This window comes from Cygnus atratus, chromosome 5 (assembly GCF_013377495.2).
Source record: "Cygnus atratus isolate AKBS03 ecotype Queensland, Australia chromosome 5, CAtr_DNAZoo_HiC_assembly, whole genome shotgun sequence".
Classification (NCBI taxonomy): domain Eukaryota; kingdom Metazoa; phylum Chordata; class Aves; order Anseriformes; family Anatidae; genus Cygnus; species Cygnus atratus.
The window spans coordinates 62,560,916-62,583,900 of NC_066366.1; the positions used below are offsets into that span (position 1 = coordinate 62,560,916).

The window sequence follows — 22,985 nt, forward strand, 5'->3', positions numbered from 1 at the left end:
CAGGGGTTGTTTGTAGGGGCAAGGAAGGGGACACTGCCTGTGAGGGCTCTGTCCTGATGCAGCACCACGCCTCGGCCTCCTCAGGAGCCTCATGGCAGCTCCCACCTGCCTCACCTGGCCACAATCGCCCATCGAAGGCGGTTTTACCCTGTCTCTGGGACCCTTGGGGTCTTTGAAGGTGTTGAGGAAAAGATCAGAGAAGGGGCTCAGGTTGTTGGAGGGGACTTTAAAGACCACCCAGTTCCAACCCCCTGCCACAGGCAGGGATGCCACCCACTAGACCAGGTTGCCCAGGGCCCCATCCAACTTGGTCTGGAACACCTCCAGGGATGGGGCATCCGCAGCTTGTCTGGGCAGCCTGTGCTAGTGCTTCACCGCCCTCTGAGTGAAGAACTTCCTCCTAACCTCTAATCTAAATCTCCCCTCTTTTAGTTTAAAACCATTCCCCTTTATCCTATTATCTGATTGAGCAAAAAGCCCCTCTCCATCTTTTTTTATAAGCCCCCTTTAAGTATTGAAAAGCTACAATGAGGTCACCCTGGAGCCTTTTCTTCTCCAGGCTGAACATCCCGAGCTCTCTCAACCTTTCTTCGTAGGAGAAGGGCTTCAGCCCCTTGATCATTTTCATGGCCTCCTCTGGACCCTCTCCAACAGCCCCACATCCTTCTTGTGCTGGGGGCCCCAGACCTGGACGCAGTACTCCAGGTGGGGCCTCACAAGGTGCTAGATTATTTCATCAAGATACTAGATTATTCACAGTTTAATTGTAAATCCAGTTAATGAGCGTGGACGTAATGCTGACTGGCGTAAGTTTATAGATTAAGGAGCAGCCAAGGCCTGTGGAAACAGGAGAACCCGGATGTGTTTTTTCCACAGCTGAAACTGGGACAAGAACTTCTGTGAGGAAACCAGGCAAGAAAGGAAGCTGCTGTAGCTGTCCCTTGGCCTCTGCCTTGCACGCCCTCACTTCCCCATGAAGGTGGAGAGGGTTGGGAAAAGGAGTCACCATTATGGGCACCTGGGTCTTGGCCCTGCTCCATGCCTCACAGAGAGCCCCGGGGCAGGACATCAAGGCCCTGGAGCATGTCCAGAGGAGGGCTACGGAGCTGGTGAAGGGCCTGGAGCACAAGTCCTGTGAGGAGCAGCTGAGGGAACTGGGGGTGTTTGGTTTGGGGAAGAGGAGGCTCAGGGGAAGCCTTACTGCTTTGTGCAGCTGCCTGAAAGGAAGCTGTGGGGAGCTGGGGGTCGGCCTCTTCTTGCAGGTAACTGGCAATAGGACTGGAGGGAATGGCCTCAAGTTGTGCCAGGGGAGGTTCAGGTTGGCAATGAGGAGACATTTCTTCTCAGAAAGAGCAGTCAGGCATTGGGACGGGTTGCCCAGGGAGGTGGTGGAGTCACCGTCCCTGGGGGTGTTCAAGGAAAGGTTGGACGTGGTGCTTGGGGACATGGTTTGGTGGGTGACATTGGTGGTAGGGGGATGGTTGGACCAGATGATCTTGGAGGGCTTTTACAACCTTAGTGATTCTGTGACTCCGGCTGGGGACACGGGCACAATCCCAGCCCCATCCAGCCAGGCCTCGGGCGCTGCCAGGGATGGGGCACCCACAGCTCCCCCGATCAATCTGTAAGAACGCCTCAGCGCGAGGAATTTCCTCCTTCCCCTCGTCGAACCGGGACATCTGATCTAAAGAAGGCGGCACCCGGCGGCGGGCACGTCCCCCGGGGCGGAGCGGGCCGGAGCCGCGGCTTCTTCAGCCCCCGCCGGCCGCGGCGTCGCCGTGAGATGGCGGCGGGCGCTGGGCTGCTGAGGGCGCTGGGCCTCGCTGCCCTGCTGCTCCCCGCCGTGCCCCGGGGGCCGCCCGGCGGTGCGGAGCGCCGCTGCTTCTGCCAGGTGGGCCGGGACCCTCGGTTTGGGGGTGTCCGGAGCGAAGGGGGGCCGCTCCGTGTGCCTGCTGCCTTGTCGGGTCCCCTCCTTGGCGCCGCTGGGGGGGGGTGCTGCAGCACGGGGGTCGCGTCTTTCTTGGCGACCCGGGTGTCTCCTGAGGAGTCTTTGGGGGTTTTGTGGTGCTGTGGTGGCGGGGAGCTGCCTCATCCTTTCTCCTGGGGGTCTGCCTTACCATCCCTCTGCCATCCAGGCTGTGGCAGGTGTGCCAGCATCTGCCCAGGGTTCAGCCTCTCCCAGGGTAATTTCTCCTCGCTGATGCGCTGCTGCTTGGCCCGGTGTGTCTTCTGTGCCTTCTGCTGATGCGTGGTAACGAGAGGATTGGGTGTTCCTCACCATGAGACCACACCAGGCAGCTGGACTTGCGGGTGCAGGTGTTGTGCAGGTGCCTCTTGATTTAATTTTGCGTGAGCACATTTGCATGATCGAGGAGCAAAAGCGGTACTGTGTACTTAGTGCTTTATTGTTGCTCTCCTTTAAAAACTGGAGCTGTAAAGTCTGCTATTGTAAAGTCTGCTCTTACTGTATTCAAGTTCCAGCGCTTAAATGTGAGTCAGAAGTGGAGAGTGGCAAAGAAAACGTGCAGTTGTGCGCTTGGCTTTGGCTGCTGGGTGGTTCTTGACACTTCAATTTCACGTGTAAATGGCAGGTTAAAATCTGCTGATAGAGCACTGAAATGTGTGCTTTTCAGTCCTTTATCTCTGTAGGGCTTTTGCTCATGTGTTTCCTGTTTAACAGAGAGGCTTGTCTCGTAAGGATCGAAGTCTGAGTCAGAATGCGGTATGGCAGGAGAAGCCCTAGCCACTGAAGGAGCTGGCACTGGCGTATTAATGGCTCACAGGCTTTTTTCCTTGGGTAGGAAGAACTGGCAGTGTTCTCTGTACTCCACTGGTTTGTTGCAGTACCCTTCTCGTTTATGGAGTAGCACACGCTTTGGTTTAAGTTCTCAATACAAGTGTAGACAACTTTTCCTGTCGCCTTTGGGAAGTGTGTTACATAGGGCAGAATGTTTCGGCCTTACTAACCACTTAACCTATTAAAAACACCCCTGAGGGCTGTATTGTTTTTGTTTTTTTAAATAGCTTGCTGATCATGTACAGCACAGAGCTGGTGGTTTTTATCCACCACCAAATAAAATACAGGGTAAACCTTAAATGGTTCTACCTTTCTTTGTATGCTTGAAGGCAAGGGTAGAGCATCTGGTTTCCTCCTGTGGACCATCTCTTGCATCCTCCTGGGCTGTCAGATTAAGAAACCTTGATGAGGGGTACGTAGAAGAGCTTTGACTTGTCTCTCAGCCCTTGTTGGGCAGTTGGCAAGGGCTGCTTTTGAGTGTTCTTGCTCTAGCAGTATTTCAGGTGCTGGCAGAAGTGGGTCGTAATTCTGGAACAAGCGTTGCACTCCTCCATCGTGGAGTTCGGTGATATTAAGAGCAATGCTAACGTGCTTTTTTTAAGAAGAACTTTAGTTCTTCATTTACTCATGTTGCTAACCAGTCCTGAAACTTTCATTACAAACATCCAGCTGCTGTTAAAAACACCGAGGTTTCACACGCTGTTCCTGCTTTCTGATCTATCTCATTAGCACCGATTAACTCTTCCTGGGAATTCCCTCAACCTTCAGCCAGCTTATCCCCCACCCAGCTCGACGTGTTCACTGCTGCATTGATGCTTTAGTCAGCCGTGAATCAATTCTCCATATTCCTAGTAATTATTGCTCATTCATTGTTTACAGACTGACGTAGCCGTGCTAAGGCTGTGCTGCAGGTGCTTAGCAGACCGGGATTTTGATTGTGATCTGTCAGTTTGTGGTCTGGCAGAGGACGGGCTTCCTTCGGGGGTGTTTCTGTGGTCGGCAGGCTGTCATTAGGGGTGCGTGTGGGCACCGAGAGCTGCCTCCTCGTTACCTGCACAGATTTTCAAGCCACTTTTGCGTTCTTGTTAAATCGGTGCTCACCCACGAGCCTTCGGGGCGGGAATTTGTACCTGGCACCCTTCTGATCCCTGTGGGGTGGCTGGGAGGCAGCTGCCCAGAGTGCAGGACCTGCAGATCTTCCTTTGCCAACAGGGGCTTGCAGGTGTCACTTGGTGGCTTCTGTGGTTTAACATCCTTCTGAGGCTCCCGTGTGAGGTTTGCTCCCTTCTTTTTTGGGTGAAAGATGGGGTGACAGCGAGGAAGCTCCTGCGGAGGCAGCAGGCTGTTGACTTGCCATCATGCTGGGACTGGTTTGGCTTGGAAAAGGCAGCTGCCAGTGGAGTTGGTATGGGTTAAAAGCAGCTCCTCGTCTCACCCACAGCGGCTTTCCCTTCCCTGTGCTCTGTTCTAGCCACAAGTGGGAGATGCGAAAAACATTTTGCCCGCTTCCCTGCCCAGCTGTGCAATAGATGGTGGCGTACGGGTCAGGGAGAGAGCTTACAGCAAGTGAAGTAAGCCCTGAATCCGCAGCTCAGGTGCATTTCTGTGGCACTGAGGGAACCAGAAAGAGGTGGGAAGACAAGAACCAGAGGCGCAGAGGGAGCGGACTGGCAGGATCCCAGGATGGAGGCGAAGGAAGACGAAGCCAAGGCCAAGCCCGAGGATTAAGCAGAGTCCACGTGTGGCGCTTTCCGTGCTGTGTTGCACACCCAAGGCGGGCACACCAGCGGTGAGGGATCGCGGAGGGCCAGCCGAACGCCTTCCTCGCTGCTTACTCAGCAGCCGGAGCCCTTGGTGTGCGCGTCTGTCCCGGCGGCTCCGTCACATCTCCTCCCGGGGACAAACCCAGCCCTGCCCCTCGTCTCCTGCCAGGCTCCGCCGCCCCGTCCGGGTGGAACGAAACCCGTGGCTGAGCTCAGGGCTTCACGGGTGCCAGCCAGCGCGTGGCACGTGTTTGCTGCTGGATCGATTTCTGCCTGTCCGTTTCACCCTGCATGCAAGAGGGAAGGTCTGGGGCGAAGGACGTGCCCTGCCACGCAGGCTGGTACTGCCCCCGAGGTGGCTTGGTGCTCTCACAGCACCAGTGGGGCTCTGGTCCTGGTCTCGGGGCAGACTGGGCCTCTCGGTGGTCCCTCTGTCCTCCTGCACATGAGGTTTGGTAGGTTGGGCATATACAGGCTGTGCTGCCAGGCCCTGCTGAGCTTTCCTTTAGGCTCTCGGGGGCAGAGCAGGAAGGGAAGGAAAGGTACGTGGAGGCTAAAGAAATCACCCGCTTCTGCGCGGGCTGACTGAGCGCCTGGGAGGAGGGAGTTTTCCCTCTGGCTCGGGCAGAGCTTGGGTTTTCCCCAGTGCTTCCCCCTTGCCTGTGCTGCCCGTGCAGGCGTGGGTTTGGTGGTGGTGTCAGATCATCCCACTACACCGAGCAGCAGGTAGTTGGAGATCTCCAAAGGTGACCCCCACCCGCTCCTGAGCGCGCTGAGAGCATTCACAGGGCTTCACCCTCAGCGATAATGGGTTGGTTCTGGTCTCTAGACCTAGCCAAGTCAGCCCTGGTGCAATCAGCACGCGCCGCCCCTTTCAGTGAGGGCGTGCTGGGTGCCCGAATGTCACCTCTTAGAGGGAGGCGATCCCCTCGCGGTGATTGAGGAAGGCAGCTTGGTGTCAGACATCCAAGGCTGTCAGGCTTCCAGGAAACACAGAGAGATGTGTGGCTTTTTTGTTTTGGTTGCTTGCTCGTCTTCGTTTTGAAACGGCTTTGAGTTGGGTAACCGGATTAGCAAATGGGTGCCGTTTTTTTTTTGTTTTGTTTTTTTTACGGGAGTGATTTGGGCTACTGGAAAGTTTAATTGCTGTGCTGTTAATCTTCAGCCTCATTGCCTTGCAAAACACCCGGCGGAATACAGCACCTGCGTGGGGCTGAGGCGCTGGGCAGTGCGAACACGAGAAGCAGAGGTGAGCCTCCAGCTCACGGTGCCTCGGCACAAACGATCTCTTCAGGTGGAGAAGGGCACGGTGGCACACGGATGGATTTCCCTTCACTCCCCCTCCAACCAGGGTGGCTTAACCTGAAATAACAGTGCGTTTTTTTTTTTGGGGGGGGGGGGGGGGAATAAAAGCTCAGCTTCCCAAACACCGAGTCCCACTGAGGAGCAGGAAGAAACCTACACGTTCCTTTAAGGTGCTGTGTGTTTAACGCAGGCTGCTGGTTTTTTCCCCTCCCCTTTTTGTGTGCTCTGAAGGGCGAGTGCTCGACTTCTGCCTTCCTTCCTGGAAGGAGGGCCGGGAGCTTCATTGCTGCGGCACTAATCATCATCGGGGCTTTGCTGAGGTCGGTGTGCGCCTCGTACGGAGTTATCTGGGCTCTCCGGGTGTGCGTCAGGCCCTGTGCTTCACGTTTCTCACGTCGCTCTCTTTCCTCTGCACATGATCATTTATTTTGCCCTTATTCCTTGGAGGCTCTCTTGAGGCTTGTATTTCCTTTCCTGGCTCTGGCTGCCGAGGTGCCTGGGACTTTGTTGGTGTCTTTCCTGCGAGAGGAGCGCTGCCTGCTTCTGTTTGCTGCCCCTTGGCTGGTTGAGTGCTTAGTAAGGAACGGGGGAACCCCTTATAAACACCTTAGGTATTGTGCATCCCCCAGTCTGCATCTTTGGCCTCCCTGGGGAGTTTTTATGCTGCAGCTCGACGCTGTGCTCTCTGACGCTTCACAGGAGCTGCATCCAGGCTTCTTCTGCTCATCCCTGCTTCCAGCTTGCTTTCGAGTGAGCAGGGAGATGGCAGAGATTGGGCAGCCCCCCCTGGAACAGTGTAGCGTAGGGTATATTGTTTTTGTGCTGGCTGCTACCAGGATATTGTAAGCTGCTGGGACAGAAGCAGCGAGAGGATTTCTCATCGCGAACGTCCCATACTTCACAAATCAACAATACCCATTTAAAACAACCGCCGTGGTCTTAAACCCCCCCCAGTTTATCTGATACTGGCGGATGGCGGCCTGCCACGCGGTGTATTGCTACGTCGACATCCAGGAGAAATCCCCGGCGTGCTGCTGAGAGGGACCGAGTGGTGCGCTCGCTTCTTGGCCGCGGTGATTTCCCCGAGTACGTGTCAGAGGGTGGCAGGGGAAGCAAACCTCCTCCTGCCTTGTGCAACGTTCTCATCCAGACGATAATCTACGTGTCAGAGAGCCATGGCTGAATTTGTCATTGTTTTGTTGTTTTTTTTTTTTTCCTTTGGGTCTTACACACTGCTCGTTGAGCTGGTCGGGGTGATGCAAGAAGTATTGGCTTCCTGCATCAGATTTAACAGCGGATGTTTTCCTGCCAAGCAGCTTTCAGAGGCAAGGGGGGAGCCTGCTGCAGGCGCTGTGGTTCTGATTAAATCCAACATACGGCCACGGTGCAGCTGGTTTTAAGGCACTCAACTTTGTGTTGAGTGCCTTAATCTTTGGTGATGTTGTTGATAAATCCAGCAAGCCGGTGTCTTGCTGGATTTGGTCATGATAAAAAAAAAAAACACCTCTGATCTGTGTGACTGTATCTGATGTGTGGTCAAGGGCAGTGCGGGTTTTCCTGCACGTGGCACAGCCTGGTTGAATGTCTGCCATCTCTGCTCTCTAACAAGAGTGTCTGATGCCAATTAATCTGTCACCAGTAAATGTTAACGTACCTGCGTGTGTTAGGGGAAAAATATTTCTAAATAAGCTGCTTGTCCCCAGGTGCCGATCCTAAAGGATGCATCAGAGGGAATTCTCTGCCAATTCAGCACAGTCAGGTTTAACGTCGTTTAATTCCGGTTGGACTTAACTGGATGGCTCACTGATGAAAGGAGAGAAAACTCTGGATTGTTTTATTGTCCGCAGTCTCAAACAGTACTGACTGACTTGCTCCTCCTCTTTCGTGTCCAACAGGTTACTGGTCATATAGATGATTGCACCTGTGACGTAGAAACCATTGATGCCTTCAACAACTACAAGCTCTTCCCTAGACTGAACGAACTTCTGGAGAGTGACTATTTTAGATACTATAAAGTAAGTTTCTCACACAAGAAACGCATCGATATTTCTCATTCATTTTGGGTGCTTTTTTTAAAAAATTTAAATTCTGTGAAAGTTGCTGCTGACGTTGAAATCAGATACCCCATTTCAATCTTGATCTTCACGAATGCAGTCAGCAAGTCTGACTCTTCTGTTATCAGGAGAATCTTAATGTGATACAACTTTCATATGCAGTAAGTTGCATGATTTTAAAGATATTTTCGTATGCCTTTTGCCCTCTAAAGGCCTTTAGTAGACCAATGAAATGCATTATTTTGTTGGATTAAGGCTCAAACATGTTAATGACTGGGGATCTAAATTGCAAAATGAGGATATTCTTCATGTCTTCCTGTCAGCATGGAAAGCCTGGTTTAGTTATCAAACAGTCAGATTAATTGACTGCCGTTACTGCAGGACCATAGTTATTAGATAGGTTCTACTCACGTTCAGTGAGACTGCATCTATATGACCAAACATGGTTTTTTTGGGTGTGGCTGGGTTATGGGGCAGAATTTTACCTGCTGAATATAGATATTAAACAACTGTTTCCATTTAAAAAAAAAGAAAAAAAAAAATCACTCTACTGTGCAAGCAGTTTAAGAAGTTCCCAACTTCACCGCCCCGCAGATTAGAATAGGTCTGTATAAAATCACCAGCACAGAGCTGCCTCTCCCTGCTTCCCCCCATCTCCCTCCCTTCCCCAAGCTTCCTGGTGGAAGCACCAGAAATAATACAGTAAGGGTGAAAAGCACAACCTGGACTGGTAACAACGACATGAGCGATGGCAAACAATCCAGTAAACACCACGGAATTACTTGTTCCCATCAAGCCCAGCAGTCTTGCACACCGACAGGCCCAGAGCACAGGTGACTTGCCAGCAGAAGACCTGCACGCTGGCCACAAGAGGATGACAGCAAGGCTCCAGCACATCCTCGTCCTACTCCTCTACCAGGGAGGCACGCTATAGTCATAAGATGCCCAAAACAAAGAGACAAAATCAATGGGTGGCAAACTTCCCTAAGATTCACCAAGGATGAAGTGAGCAACGTTCTGAGGCCAAAGATTCCTCCCAGAAAATAGTTTGCCACTGCTCAACAAGAGCATCAAGGTGTGATTAGGAATCGGTGGCCCGTGTTTCTTGTCTTTGTCGCCACAAACAGCCTTGGCCAGACTGCGTGGGCTCACGCATCTTGTATGAGAGCGTGCGTGATAAACTGAAATCAAGTCCTTGTTTAAAACGAGTGACACCTTCTGTTGTCACTCGCGCTGTAGCACTTGGCCTTGCGCTAGGTTTTGTTATCAGAAGCCCTGCAGTGAGACACCAAAGATACGAGTTGGTAAGCCGCGGTGTGGAGGAAATGTGTAACAGGTTATGTTGTTCGTAGGTAAACCTAAAGAAACCTTGTCCTTTTTGGAATGACAACAGTCACTGTGGAATAAGAGACTGTGCTGTAAAACCCTGCCCAACCGTAAGTAAAGAATCCATCCACTTCACTCTTTTCTGTATGTTGTGGACCAAGAGGAAGAAGCAGGTGGATGCCTTCCTCTACTGGTTATTGCAGCTAGAGCGAAACTGTGGCTCTGGTGGAGCTTTCTTAGGTGCCGTACTACTGGGATCTGTGAAGAAAGGCTGAAATGCTAACTTGTGAAAGCTTAAAGACAGGTAGACTTAATGGTTGACCATCCATGAACAGAAAAACTTGTTGTGGCCTCTTTTATTTTGGGTATTAACAAAATGATCTGCGGACAAATCCTCTTACACTGTTAAGTGCCAGGATATTCACCCTGTTAGCCTGTGAGCTATGCTGTGACTTGCTGTTTTGCCTGACAAATTCAGCTGGGACCTTTCCAGCAGTCTCTATACATTAAATGGCTCTTCCAGAGTCCTCTGTTCCCAGTAGAAAAGCAGACACCCTTACCACTGCATCCTGGACAGGAGGGTTTTGTTCACTGAGCTAGAGGAAAGCCTCTTGACTGCAGGTGTCTGCCTGAAAAGAAGGGGAAGAGAAAGCGAGTGAATCACGGTGTGGTTGCCGGGTTGATAGACATGGTGAAAATGCCGCCCAGCCCGGCTTTGTGGGTTGGCACCCAGCAGCAGGCTCTCGCAATCTCATTCCGGGTTCTCCAGGGCAGTTTGTGTGCTCGTGGTGCACAGGGGTGTGCCGTGCTGGTGGGACAGCGGAAGACCAGCAGTGCTCTCGATGGAGGAGGCCTCCTGGTCCTGTTTGCACGCACTTACCAAATCATTGCAGCTTATTTTTATGTACAATTTAAAGTGTAACGTGGTGAAGCAGATGTCTGTCCCACTTACCTGGTAACTCTGTGAAACCTGACATAGCGTAGCTGTTGGCCTGGCTGAAAAAAACACCGGAGGTGATATTACACCTTGAAATCTGGTATAGGGATGTGTGTGTGAACATAATTTGTTATATAAATTCTGATACGGATATTAAATTCATTCATCTTATTCTCCTCTCCCATGGGCTACCCCTCAAATAAGTCTCCTTTGCTTTGTCTTGAAAAAGCACCTACCGTGGAACGAAATGGGATGATTTTTTTTTCTCTTCCTTATTAAAGGAACCTTAAATTTTGCTGAAATTCTTTTTAAGTAAAAAAAAAAAAAAAAAAATTAGTAATGATGATGACCAATGTGAAAGATTGTTACAATTACATTAATATTACCCAAAAGTTCTTATTTTAAGATTTCACTGTGGTTTTGATTATTTTGACCTGGGTCCATTTCGTTCTGAAAGCAACAAGGAAAAAAGCTCTTACGCATTGCTTCATTTTTCTTTGCCTGTGCTACTTGCCATCATAGTATTTTCAAACTGTACCATCACAGAGAAACTTTGCCCTGCGGTGCTCCTGTGGTGGTTTTATTGCCTTCCTACTGGTGGAGGAAACGGAAGCTGAGAAGAACTTGGGGGCCACTTGTCTTGTGCATGCTGCTCGGGTTGTGTGGGGCTGGGAATAAAGCACTTACCTGGTAGTGGGTAGAAGGGAGGACTTTGCAACTCCCAGCCCCAGCGTGGGTCAGTATCTGAAGAGAAGCATCTGGGCATCACCCGAAGACAGGATGCCAGACATCAGCTCCTCTGAAGGTTATGTTGGATTCCTCAGCCTTGTGCTTGGGTGAGCAAAACGTAACCTGATGTCGCACCCATAAAAGGCTGCCGACCCTCCGAGAAGAGGAGTGTTGTGAAAAATCGGAATAAAACGCCAAGAATATTGCGTAATTTTAGTCTGTGGAGGAGCCAGAAGTTGTCCGCGTTGTAAGCTAATCTGGATGCATTGAATACCTATTTTCTGCCACCTTCCTCATCTTTTTCAAACGGACGGAAAGGCTACATCAGCCTCACATGTAGCACGTGCTCGATTTTGTCTTTCAGGACGAAGTTCCTGATGGAATCAGATCTGCAAGTTACAAGGTAGGCTGGTCTATATGCACACAATGATGCTGCTTATGGTACTTCCAGGGGAAGTTTAGGAGGGCGGTTTAGGAGACTTCTCCAGGACCCCAGGTACAGTTAAGCGCACAATTTTCCTATGGCAGTGTCAGAACCTGCTATGAGTCCCTGCAACAATCATCACAATTGCATAAGCCTCTGAATATTTGCAGACGTCCTGTGGAAATAGAGGGTGGAATGAATCATGAAGACACTTCTGATGCTTAAACTATTAGCGCGTTAAAGGCAGAATTGTAACATCAGGAAAACTGTTTTAATCATTCCTATCCCTTTCCTCTTCAACCCAGTACTCAGAAGAAGCCAATAACCATGCTGAAGAATGTGAAGAGGCCAACAGACTTGGAGCTGTTGATGAATCTTTGAGGTTTGATGACTTTTTGATCATAGAATGGTTTGGGTTGGAAGGGACCTTAAAGATCATCCAATTCCACCCCCTGCAGGGGGTGCTCCTGAAGGGGCAGGAACCCCTGCCCCCAGCCCAGGCTGCCCCCAGCCCCATCCAGCCTGGCCTTGGGCACTGCCAGGGATGGGGCAGCCACAGCTCCTCTGGGCAGCCTGGGCCAGGGCCTCACCACCCTCTGAGTGAAGAATTTCTTCCAAATATCTAATCATAACCTACCCTCTTTCAGTTAAAAGCCATCACCCCTTGTCCGATCACCACACCCCCTGACACAGAGCCCCTCCCCAGCTCCCCTGCAGCCCCTTTAGGCCCTGGCAGGCCGCTGTGAGGTCTCCTGGAGCCTTCCCTTCTCCAGGCCGAACACCCCCAGCTCCCTCAGCCTGTCCGCACAGCAGAGGGGCTCCAGCCCCTTGATCATCACTGTGGCTTCCTCTTGACTTGTTCTAATACTTCCATGTCCTTGTGCTGGGGGCCCAGAGCTGAACACAGGGCTCTGTATGGGGTCTCACGAGAGCCCCCCCCTGGATTTTCCCCAATCCTTACTTGTCTTGAAGGAACCCTTGTACTGATGCTCTTTCTGATGGTCTTTCTCCTTTCTTTGCAGCAAGGAAACCCAGCGGGCGATGCTCCAGTGGACACGGCACGATGACTCTTCAGACAGCTTCTGCGAAGCTGATGGTGTGTGGACCTGTTTGGTCTGACAAATCTTGTAACGAGATTTAAGCAATTCAAGTTTTCTGCAGAACTTTCAGGCCCATGTGTAGTGTTTCAGCAAGCCTGTATGCTATTTCTTCTCTCTTCTCCTTCCCCCTCTCCCCTGCCCTCAGCGTCTTGAAAACACGAGGCAAATATTTCTGAAAAGCTTCATTGTTGGTCAGGGTCTCACGGGGTTTGGCAAGTTAGCAGCTTGGGTGGGGCGCGCTCAGAGTTTGCTTTGCCATCTGTGGGCTTGCACGCTGGTAGTTCTGAAGGCCAGAGAGCTGCACCCTGCTGTGATGGGTTGATGCACAGCAAATGCTATGCACCTGCCTCTTTGGAGAGGGATGAGCTGGTCTCTGTGCTGGCAAGACCATTCAGTGTGTGAAGGGGTGGCTGGTTTAGCCTTGGAAGATGTCATTTTCCTTCAGAAGCTTTTGTCACTGACGCAGCACTCTGCTTCACAGACATCCACTCTCCTGACGCAGAGTACGTGGATTTACTCCTGAATCCTGAGCGCTACACTGGCTACAAAGGACCAGATGCCTGGAAGATCTGGAACAGCATTTATGAAGAGAACTGTTTCAAGTAGGTGCTTTGGGCCACAGGTGCCCCAGGTCATCAGGCACTGAGTGCTGACTCTTGTAGAGGGGCTGCATGTGCTACAACTGCTCCGTTAATCCCTGTCTTCCTGTCTTTGCCGCACTGCTTGTGCACTGCGGGCATCGGAGCAGGGGACAAGCCATGTGGCTGCCCCGTGAACCCCTGCTGGCTCTTTTGTTCTGAAGAAAAACCAGAGAAAGACATGTTTCCCTCTACCCCTTTCCTGTTGGAGCAAAACTAAAGCACAGGAAGATTTCTGAGATCTCCTTAGGCTATTTGACTGCAGAGAAGTAGCTTCTTCTGTGTTCCTGCACAGCAAGCAGACAGTCACAAATTTACTTTCTAATTTCTTTTCTCTTAGGCCTCAGAATGTAAAAAGACCTTTGGCACCTGGTAGAGGTGAGTCACGTATTCATCTTGCCAAGTGGCTTGGTAGTGTGCTGCTCTGAGCTACAGAAGCAGCAAATGCTGTGAGCTACTTCTCCTGAACGATAAATACGTTACAGCTCTTGATCAAGTCTAGAATTCCTTGGCTAATTCAAGGGCGCCTGGAAGGATGGCTGTCTGGCACCCATCACGGAGAAAAAGCCTGATTCTGCATTCCTGGAAGAAATGTGGGTTTTGGGGAGGCTGGGAACAGGACTGAACCCTGGGTTCTTTCTTGGTCCCTGGTTTTTGTACTTAGCAATGTGTCATCCTTTCATCCATGAGAGACCAAAATAAGACCCTGGCAGGGTTCCTCTGTGGAATCCATTTAGTAAGAGAAACTCTGCCTTAGAAACTAAGACTAAAATACGTAAATTAAAGTAGGGAAGGGTTTCAGGAGCATACCAAGGGCTTCTTGCCCAAGGTTGCTAAGAGACTCTGTGTTTCCTGATGCCCCATCTTGCCCAGACATCTAGAACATCACCAGCCTCTCTCCCCCTTGTTTTGACCTGAACACCACTCCAGCAGTATCCTCTGGGGTGATCTCTGGATTTTTCCTAAACTGTGTAGGTGCTTTGTCCAACCTTTGACCCTTGTGCAAAGGAGTGACGACGCTTCAGGCACAGCACTGGTGAAGGAAATGTGCAACGCCCTTTAAGATGTTAGTTAAAATGTTAGTGCTTCCCTTGATGACTTCTGTTGTGTGGGGCACGATATAAATGAAAATAACACGGGTGGCTTGGGCGTAGAGGGAAAGATTGCTGTCCTGCAGGTGAGGAAGCAAGGCAACATGAAAACAGGACCTGACCTGTCAGAGCTGATGCAAGTGACTAGTGGACTGAAGGAAGCAGGGATGGGGTCTTTGAGTAGCCTGCCAGAGGTCATACAGGAGGCCGTTTTGCAGTCTGTGCCTCAGTTGTGTACTTCCTCTGCAAATGCTGATCCTTCCTGCGTTGGTTGGGTTATTCAGGAGCATTGCTCATCTGGTACCTTCACTGCTACAGTTTGAGAGGATGTTTTGTGTGTTTGGAGCATTTATAAACCTCCCTGGAAAGGCACATTCTCTTGTCGGAGCGGATTTAGAGTCTTAATGATTGTGCTTTGGGGTTTAGCTATGTGTAACTTATCTCCTCTCTTCTCTCCCCGCACCACTCACGCTTTTCTCATCGGGAGATGATGGAGGTGAGTGGCACTCTGTTTGTTTTTACCGATAACAGAAGCAAATGTGAAGTCGTTATCATGCTGTCGGGAGCTGTACCATTAGGTAACGCACCTGGTTAGCAGAACCATTATTCAGGTAAAATCAGGAGCTGTCCAAAATCCCGTGTTCAGGACTGGGCCCTGGAGCTATTTGCTCCCTGCAGCATGGGGCCTGTGTATGTGACATCTTTCCTGTCTCCAAACTATCTCCAAATTGTTTTTGTTCTCCAGATTATTCTCAAGCTGGTAGCAGGGGTTAATGTGAAACACTGGTTTATGTGATTGTACACACTTAGTTGTACTCTTATTTTTTCTAATAAAAATAACCCTCTCCTTACCCTCACCAGAAAAGAACAGCAACCTGTGGCCCTTGTTTTCCCCTAGGTCATGGTGCTCTGCATTGCTTTTGTCCCCCTGTCAGCTCTTGCTGAGTTAGGTGGGAAAGACCCTTCTGATTATCTGGTGCCACCACACTGTGGTAGAGGCCTCACTCAGAGGGGTGGGGAGGAAAGTTTTTTGTGTTCTTCTAACACCCCTCTTCCTGCTTCTGCAAACTGGAGTGAGCAGAATTCCTCTAGGGTCTGGCCCAGAGGCGGTTTCAGGGCAGCAGGCTTGGCCATGGGGACAGCCCTCCCTGGCTGCAGAGGGGAGGGTACAGCCCTGTCCTGTTAATCTTGCTGTCATATCATCCTGCTGTCCTCCGAAAGCTGTGTCCGGAGGAGCAGTGTAAAACACGACATTTGTTAAAGCCCTCCTGCTGCTGCAAGGTGCCTCAAACTGATGTGCTCATTTTCCTTTTGCTTCCAGGGCATATGTTTTACAAGTGGCTGAAAGGTAATCCTTTTTCTGATAATACTTCTTCCTAATTTCCCTAAACTTGGTCGCTTTTCTTGGGATGAATGCGAAATGGCCGGGGAGGGGGGTGGGAACTGCTTGCCACTCTCAGGTTGGGTTAGATTTCTGTCTGGCAGCCAGGAGAGAAAAATTCAATGTACGGTATGCTTTCAGTATCTTAAAATGTCTATTTCTTTTCAGGCGTCTGCATAGAGAAACGTGCTTTCTACAAACTCATTTCTGGTCTCCACGCAAGCATCAACATTCATTTGAGCGCCAGGTACCTCTTACAAGGTAACTGCCACTTTCTGCCTTAGCTCTTCTGTGTCAGCTCTAAATTGACACTTGCGTACGCTTCTGTGGCTCAGCTAAACACTATTTGCAGCCCATTCCAGCAGGGTTCAGGCCTACTTCTGTGCTCTCCCTTTCTCTCCCTCAGCACACAGCTTGTGTAACAAAATCAGGAATGCAGTTACCGCATGCCTTCAGGTCTGAAAATGGCTGGACTGTGTGTTCTGTACCGAGACTTCCAGCACGTATGCCTTTTATTCTTCCTCCAAGGTTATTTTGGAGTGGGTTTCTAATTGCATATCAAGGCTGTCTCTTGCTAGCCTGTTTTTATGACAGTCAGTTTAGCAACAATCTCACCTAGACTGTGAAATGCTTGGCTGTGCTTTTCCAAGACTCTCAAGCCATTTCCTTTTTTTTTTTGCATGCCTTTGTCCACAAGTAAGTATCTGAAGGATCTAAATTTCAGTGCTGAGGTTGGAAATCTAGGGTGATGTGAAAACATGATTTGCGTGTCTCACATGGCCAAGGAATGTGGCATGTTGTTCATGCGGTGTGGGATGCAGGCTCTGACTGAATTCCCGAAGGATTTAATCACAGTTTACCATAGCATCTGTAGACCAAGTCTACCAGCTTTATTCTACTAAAGCTTACAAAAATCAAGTACAGAAGACTGTGATAGCTGTTAGAATTTGGATAACTAATTTCATTTTAACTAAGTAATCTTATTTAAATGTCTACAGCCTACAAACACCTCACCTTGTTGTATGCTAGACAGTGTTAGAGCTGAGAGGGTAATGAGAAACATCAAAGGCAAGAGATGAGTTGGAACTCTGCAGGGAAGATTAGGAAAGCAAGGTGGCTGCAGAGAGCAAAGTAAGTGTCTTTGGCTTGTGTAGAAAGGGCTAGTTGCTGTTGGTGGAAGGCTACAGAAGATCTCTGCTCTGAGGAGGTGGTCCTTGGCTCGGCTTGAATCCTTGCAGAGATTCCCATCTGCAGGTGCCGTGATCTTGCAGAGAGCCTGCCTCAGCTCAGAGTTAGGAAAGTCCTTTCCTGCTACTCTGTGGTTATCAGTGATTTAGAAGATCCTCTGAAGTTTCTCTCCCCTTTTATTTTTCTTCTCAGTTTTTACACATCAGCAACTGTACTTCGTCTTACTTCCACTACATACTCTATATAATCTTAAGCACACCACAGGACAGGCAAACAGAAACATTCTTTGTGTGAGCTCGACAATAGGAAATAGAGATCAATGTCCTCTGATCCTTGGTTACTTTTTTCCTTTCACGTTTCCACAGTAGAAGGAATGTTCTTAAGGTTTCTGGGCTCAGTAGGGAGCCTTTCAGCCTCTGACTCCCCCGTTGTTTCCCAGCGCAACATGATCAGGAGGCCTCCGCTGTCTGCCTCTGCAGGTGCTTGGAGCAAAACAGGGAGACTGCTTCTGAGTTCTGCAGCAAGTTAGTGGCTTTTGAGGGCAGGAATGAAGGAAAGAAGGGACCTTCAGCCTGTCCTGTACAGCCATCCTGTCCTCTCCACGTGCAGACAAATGCTGAACTAACTCCAGCTTACGCAGAACTGCTTTCAGAAACAGTCAACTTAAATCAAGAAGCTCTTCAACTGACTTGATTCTGCTTAAGATGAACAGCTTCTGTTTTTAGCTTTTGCTTGTAAGCCTGGAACCTGTTTTAAACCAATTGGCTAAAATCTGCAGGAGTTCTGCATTTGTTAGGGCTTGCTTAAAAGCACGTCTCTCTTGAGTCTTGAGCAGTTGGGGTTAGTGGAAGGGCTGTGACTGTTACACAGCTTGGATCTCCTTGGTTAGAGGTGTATTTCACCATGTTCTTGGGACAGTGGGAAGCAGTGTACTAGAACCATACCCATCCACCTCATCTCTTTGTTTTTTTGCTCTCAGATACATGGTCAGAGAAGAAATGGGGCCCCAATGTTACAGAGTTCCAGCAGAGATTTGATGAAGTCCTCACCAGAGGGGAAGGCCCCAGAAGACTCAAGAACCTGTATTTTCTCTACCTGATAGAGCTACGGGCTCTGTCCAAAGTGTTGCCATTCTTTGAGCGCCCGGGTTTCCAGCTGTACACAGGGAACAAAAGTCACGATGCAGAAATCAAAAACCTGTTGCTGGAAATTCTCCATCTGGCCAAGTAATTACACTCAGTACCTGGGGAGAATGGCTCTTTCAACCCTGGCATCTCTTAGCCTTTCACTTAAAGCGCCTAGAAAGGCAGGTTCTGGGTTCTTTCTTGTAGTGGGATAGCATGGTTTGGGTAGTATTGTTGGGATTGCATTGGTATCTGCATTCAAATAGCAGAACAGGCTAATTAAGCCCACAGTTTAATAGCCCAGGCAGCCTTTTTGGTTTAGCAGAATGGAATTTAATAACCGCCTACATGTCAGCCCTGAAACTGGCTACCTGTTTGAGTCATCTCTGGAATACCAGTCCTGGCTTCATGTTTTTGTCTAGAAAAAAATCCTAAACATGTTGGTAATAGAGGTTTGGACAGAGGTTTGAGTACAAGGTATGGAAGATACCAGAACCAGATGGAACGGGTGTCTCCTAACATGATTGATGTTTGAATTTCTCTCTTCACACTCCCATGCCTTCAGTGCTTACGTCCGTTAGAAAACGGACTACAATTGCTTAGAAACCACAGAGCAATCGCTGAAAATGTCTCCAAGGTGAGATGCAAGTTAAAAATTGAAAGCCTCCAGGAGATCTAAGAAACAAACAGCTTGCACTTAAAATACATCTAGAGATGTTCAGCGTCTTAACACCTATCAGTTTCACTCTCATACCTGACCAGATACTTCTGTGAACCTGGATTTAAGTCATACAAACAAGCTATAGGGAGATAAAACTCTGTTCTTTCTGTTTCAGGTCTTTTCCACTGCATTTTGATGAAAACTCATTCTTTGCAGGGAATAAAAAGGAAGCTGCTAAGCTAAAGGTAAACTAAAGGTTGTCCAGCCCTTCCCTTTGGGGCACTTTCTCCCTAAACAGTATTTCATGTGTGTGTCTGGAATAATGCTAGATCTGAACGGGACTCTGCTGTGATCAAGGTACTGGATCAGGTATTTCCAGTTCATTTTGGTTTTCTGGATGGTTTGGTACTCATTGGAAGCTACGGGTTGTAGGGTGTACCTTAAGGAGAGCGGTCTGAGGATTCTACTTCAGGAAGCATTTTAAGCTAAGTTTGGTGAGACTTAGTTGGTAGAGTCCAGAATTAATACATTATTGGATTTGAATTAATGAATTAATACATGGAAGAAGTCCTAACTCACACGTAAATGGGATCAACGTAAATGTCTTTTCCCCTAGGAGGAATTCAGGCTACACTTCAAGAATATTACCAGGATAATGGACTGTGTTGGCTGCTTCAAATGTCGCCTCTGGGGGAAGTTGCAGGTAAGCTTTGTCAGCAGTCTGGGGCATGTCTGGAAGCACTTCGCTTGGTGGGACTCCGGTGCTCAAATGCAGCTCTTAGATACCCATCAGCTCCCAGATACAGATCGGGGCTTCTTCGGTTTTTACCAGGGTCCGGCCAGCAGGAAGCAGTGTGCTGCTGATTCCAGCTCGCTGGGCCTGACAGGAGCTGTGTGTTGCCTTTGCAGCTGAAAACCAGGGTAACCTCCTGCAGCTGAGAGTCTGGGAGAGTGGAGCGGGTGTGTAGAGCCTCTGGCAAACAAGTAGGGGTTCAGCAAGATCCGCACTGAACTTTGTGTGGTCAAACCTAGACAGGAAGCCTCTGTTGGGCAGCTCTGCTATCAAAATAATTCTAAATAAACAAAGCGTCCTGGCTGTGTTCTGCTTCCTTCTCTTAACTGTGTTAAGTGTAATCTAAGTCTTGCCCTGTGAAGTTGATGTCAACAGGAACCTTTGCAACCATGAAGGGAAGTAGAGCCGAACTTGTGAGTCGGGCTCTGGGTATCTCCCCTGTGTTAAATGATCTTGTTTGTCGTGCACAGACGCAAGGCTTGGGCACAGTGCTGAAGATCCTGTTTTCTGAAAACCTGATAGGAAAGATACCTGAAAGCGGTCCCTCCTATGGATTCCGGCTGACAAGACAAGAAATTGTTGCACTATTTAATGCTTTTGGAAGGTTAGTGTGAGAATTTTTCTCCAGTCTTACATGTGCTGCTGTGTTACATCCCATTTAAGCTTAACAGTTGATTTTCATCACTAATATTGGTGTTAATTCCTGTTCTGATCATACTTTCTCATCAAGAAGCTCTCAAAGGTCAGAGGATGGTCATGTGGAAGTGCAACAGGTAGAACAACTTCAAACAAGTTATTCATATTTTTGTAAGGAATTCAAGGAAGTGCTTGAATTAAGATACAAAGAACTTGGTGGTTTTTAAGAACCTGTGTGACTGTCCTGTGAGCACACTGTCCCAAACAAAGGTTGCTGCTCTTACCTGTCCTATGTCCGCTTCAGGCTCTCCTTCAAGCACTGAACTCCCACCAGTTTGGTCCCAGGTCCGTTTGCAATTGTTGCATTTGTCAGGAAGCCATCAGCGCAGCCCTTGCGGAGAGCTGGGTTAGGTTTTTGGCAGAAGAGGGTAACAAGGCCTTGAGGAGAGAGGGGAGACTGCAAGACGCTTTGGTTATACATTACTGCTTAGTGGTGTTGACAGACCTGGGGTTTCTGGCAAACAGGTTTTTAAAGGATTCCTCAGTTAATGTTGCTGCCTATACTAAAGCTCAGTGGTCCTGATTATGTCTCACTTCAAGCCCACTGAATTGTGTCTTCTGCAGCGTGAATCAGCAGCAACAGGGAGCCCCTAATGTGTATCAGTCAAATCTGGAAAACCCCAGAATACCCTTATCCAGGGATATTATGGTCCCCCCCTCCCTGCCAAAGTTCCCTCCTGAGCACAGCTGCTGTGTTCTCCTTAGATGAGAGGAGCTGGGATTCGTTCTGCCTTTGTATTGCCACGTTGGCACAGCCTCTGGAAAAGTCTGCATGCAGGAGACCTCCAGACCCTCTGAAAGTCTGTCTTCAGAGGAAGCTGAGGGCTGGCAGGCAGAGCTTTTTTCTCTCTTCCCCTTCCCCCTCTGCTGCCCTGCTAAAACTTTTCTCTGTAAGCTTTCTGCTGTGTGAAAAGTCCGAAGCCAGGCAGTTTTCCTCTTAGCTCTGACTCCGACCTCACATCCTACCTATGTGGATTAGAAGAGCCTTTTAAAGCAGACCTGCATCTTTTGCTTTTTGCTTAGAAGTGATTTGGATTATTCAAAATATTCAAAACCTTCTTAAAAGAGGGGGCGGTGTTGGCTGGGGAAGGCAGACCTTCTCTTTGAGGAAGAGAAAGTCGGGGGCCTTATCCTCAGAGTCCAGTCCAGCATTTACTGACGCCAATGCTCCAGGGGCAAAACGCATTCAGCAAGAAAGTGAGGTAGGTGATTGGGGGAAAAAAAAAAAGCCTTCAGAAGAAACAAGCTTATACCACAAGGAGACTCAGCGACCTGCCTGCACAGCTGGTAATATTATGGTCTGTTTCTTGACCTCTAGTTAATGGGTTTGTCTGATCACTGCTAAGCTCCCTGTAACATCCTGTTCCACGGTGTCTCTCAGTAACAGAACCGTAGCAGTAACAGCACGTCTGTTTGCTTTAAAAAGAGCCTGCAAAATTAGTTAAGAGCCTGGCTCAACCAGAACGTAATTTAGCTGAATTTCTGAATTCTCTCTTCCCAAGAGCTGCTTGAAGGTTTTCTTGAGGGCAGTCCCTTTTTTTTTTTTTTTTTTAATTATGGTGCATATGTTGCTCTTATGTTTTTCCTCTTGCTTTCCTTGCACACAGGGTTTCAACGAGCGTTAGAGAACTGGAAAACTTCAGGAACATCTTAAGGAATATGCAATGACTTCACTAGAGAAAGAGACTGAAATTTTGTTGCTCATGTTCTGGGTTCTGTAAAAAGAGACAAATGCCATAATTCCATTACACCCCTGACCGCTGCCAGGCGAAGACCACTCGCTGGGCCTCCTCTTCCAAAGTTGATTGTCTGTAAGCTGCTGATGCCAAATCTTTTGTACAAAAAAAAAAAAAAGATACTGTTTTGTATAAGAGTGGGGACTACATGTAAAGTTTATTTTATATATTGGGAGATCATTCTGAATAATTCCTTTAAATATTGCTGAATAAATCTGGGGAAAATTCCTCGTCTGTTCCATGGTTCTTCAGCCACCGTGTCAGAAGAATGGTGTCCACCCTACACTGTTGTTCATGGCCCCAGCATTTGTTACTGATGTGCCTTGACTCACACCTAAAGTCCCTGCAGGTTACTGCCAGCCAGACAGTGGTGTCCTTGTGTTCCCCACAACGAATAACGGGGTTGGGACAGAGCCAGGTGAGTCCCTGTAGCAGGTCTGACCTGCTGGTTCATGTCCTGTGGGGTTCTGTGTCCTCCCGGGCCGAGCAGATGGTATTTCGGGGTAGTGCTGCAGGGGGAGCAGTGCTCCGTGGGCTGTACTAAGGGTGCTGGGAGCTGAAGCGCGCAGCAGCCTTACGCCGCAGGAAGCCTGCAGCTCGCCATTTGGCCAGCCTTGGGCCTCCAGCTTGGGGTAAAACAAGGTGGGAGAAACAGCCCAGGCCCCTCTCCTGCCACGTGAGAAGCAGGAAGTGCACCGTTAAAAAGGTGGCTGAGGGTTTTGTTCCCTTACAGGAAAGGAGAGGGGGTGGGCGTGCAGTGAGCCAAAGGCAGGGCAAGCGCGGCCCTCCCCAGCTCTGCTGCCAGGAACCAGAGCTGTGACAGCAACCGGGGCTTCGTTAGAGGAGCCCTGCAGTGCTGCGCTGCTTCCAGCCAGGCCCTGAGGGCACCCACTGCTCTCTGAGTTAGGACGAGGGGCTCCAAGCAGTCAGCCCACCTCTGCAGCCCCCTAAGCTACGGCCTCTCTCCTGCAGCAGGCGCTGGCACCCTCTGGCTTTCCTCTCTCACCACCCCAGCCCAGTCTGCCCTGATTCATCTCACGCTGGTACCTGGGCAGGGCTGAAAAGGGACAGGATGTGCCCCCTGCACAGCTGCTGCTGCTCAGAGGCTGGTGCGAAACTGAATTTTGCCGCTCCGAGGACAAGACGCTGGGGAAGCTGCCGCAGAGCAGAGACCTGATCCTCCCTCCCCTCCCTGGCCAGGCACAGCCCCAGCTCCCTGCCTGCAGTAAGGGGCAAGGCCCC

At 49.6% G+C, this 22,985-nt stretch overlaps 1 protein-coding gene across 1 annotated transcript; it reads left to right on the forward strand.

The window, feature by feature from the left end:
* The first annotated feature begins 1,718 nt into the window (after nucleotides 1-1,718).
* ERO1A (endoplasmic reticulum oxidoreductase 1 alpha) lies at nucleotides 1,719-21,971 on the forward strand. The gene is made up of 15 exons (XM_050710977.1): nucleotides 1,719-1,891; nucleotides 7,761-7,880; nucleotides 9,272-9,355; nucleotides 11,276-11,314; nucleotides 11,641-11,717; nucleotides 12,358-12,431; nucleotides 12,917-13,037; nucleotides 13,414-13,460; nucleotides 15,486-15,512; nucleotides 15,714-15,806; nucleotides 17,713-17,959; nucleotides 18,694-18,763; nucleotides 19,135-19,221; nucleotides 19,782-19,915; nucleotides 21,615-21,971. Exons 1-15 carry the CDS (start codon nucleotides 1,784-1,786, stop codon nucleotides 21,673-21,675), a joined length of 1,389 nt encoding a protein of 462 aa, XP_050566934.1. The 5' UTR covers nucleotides 1,719-1,783; the 3' UTR covers nucleotides 21,676-21,971.
* The last annotated feature ends 1,014 nt before the right edge of the window (nucleotides 21,972-22,985 follow it).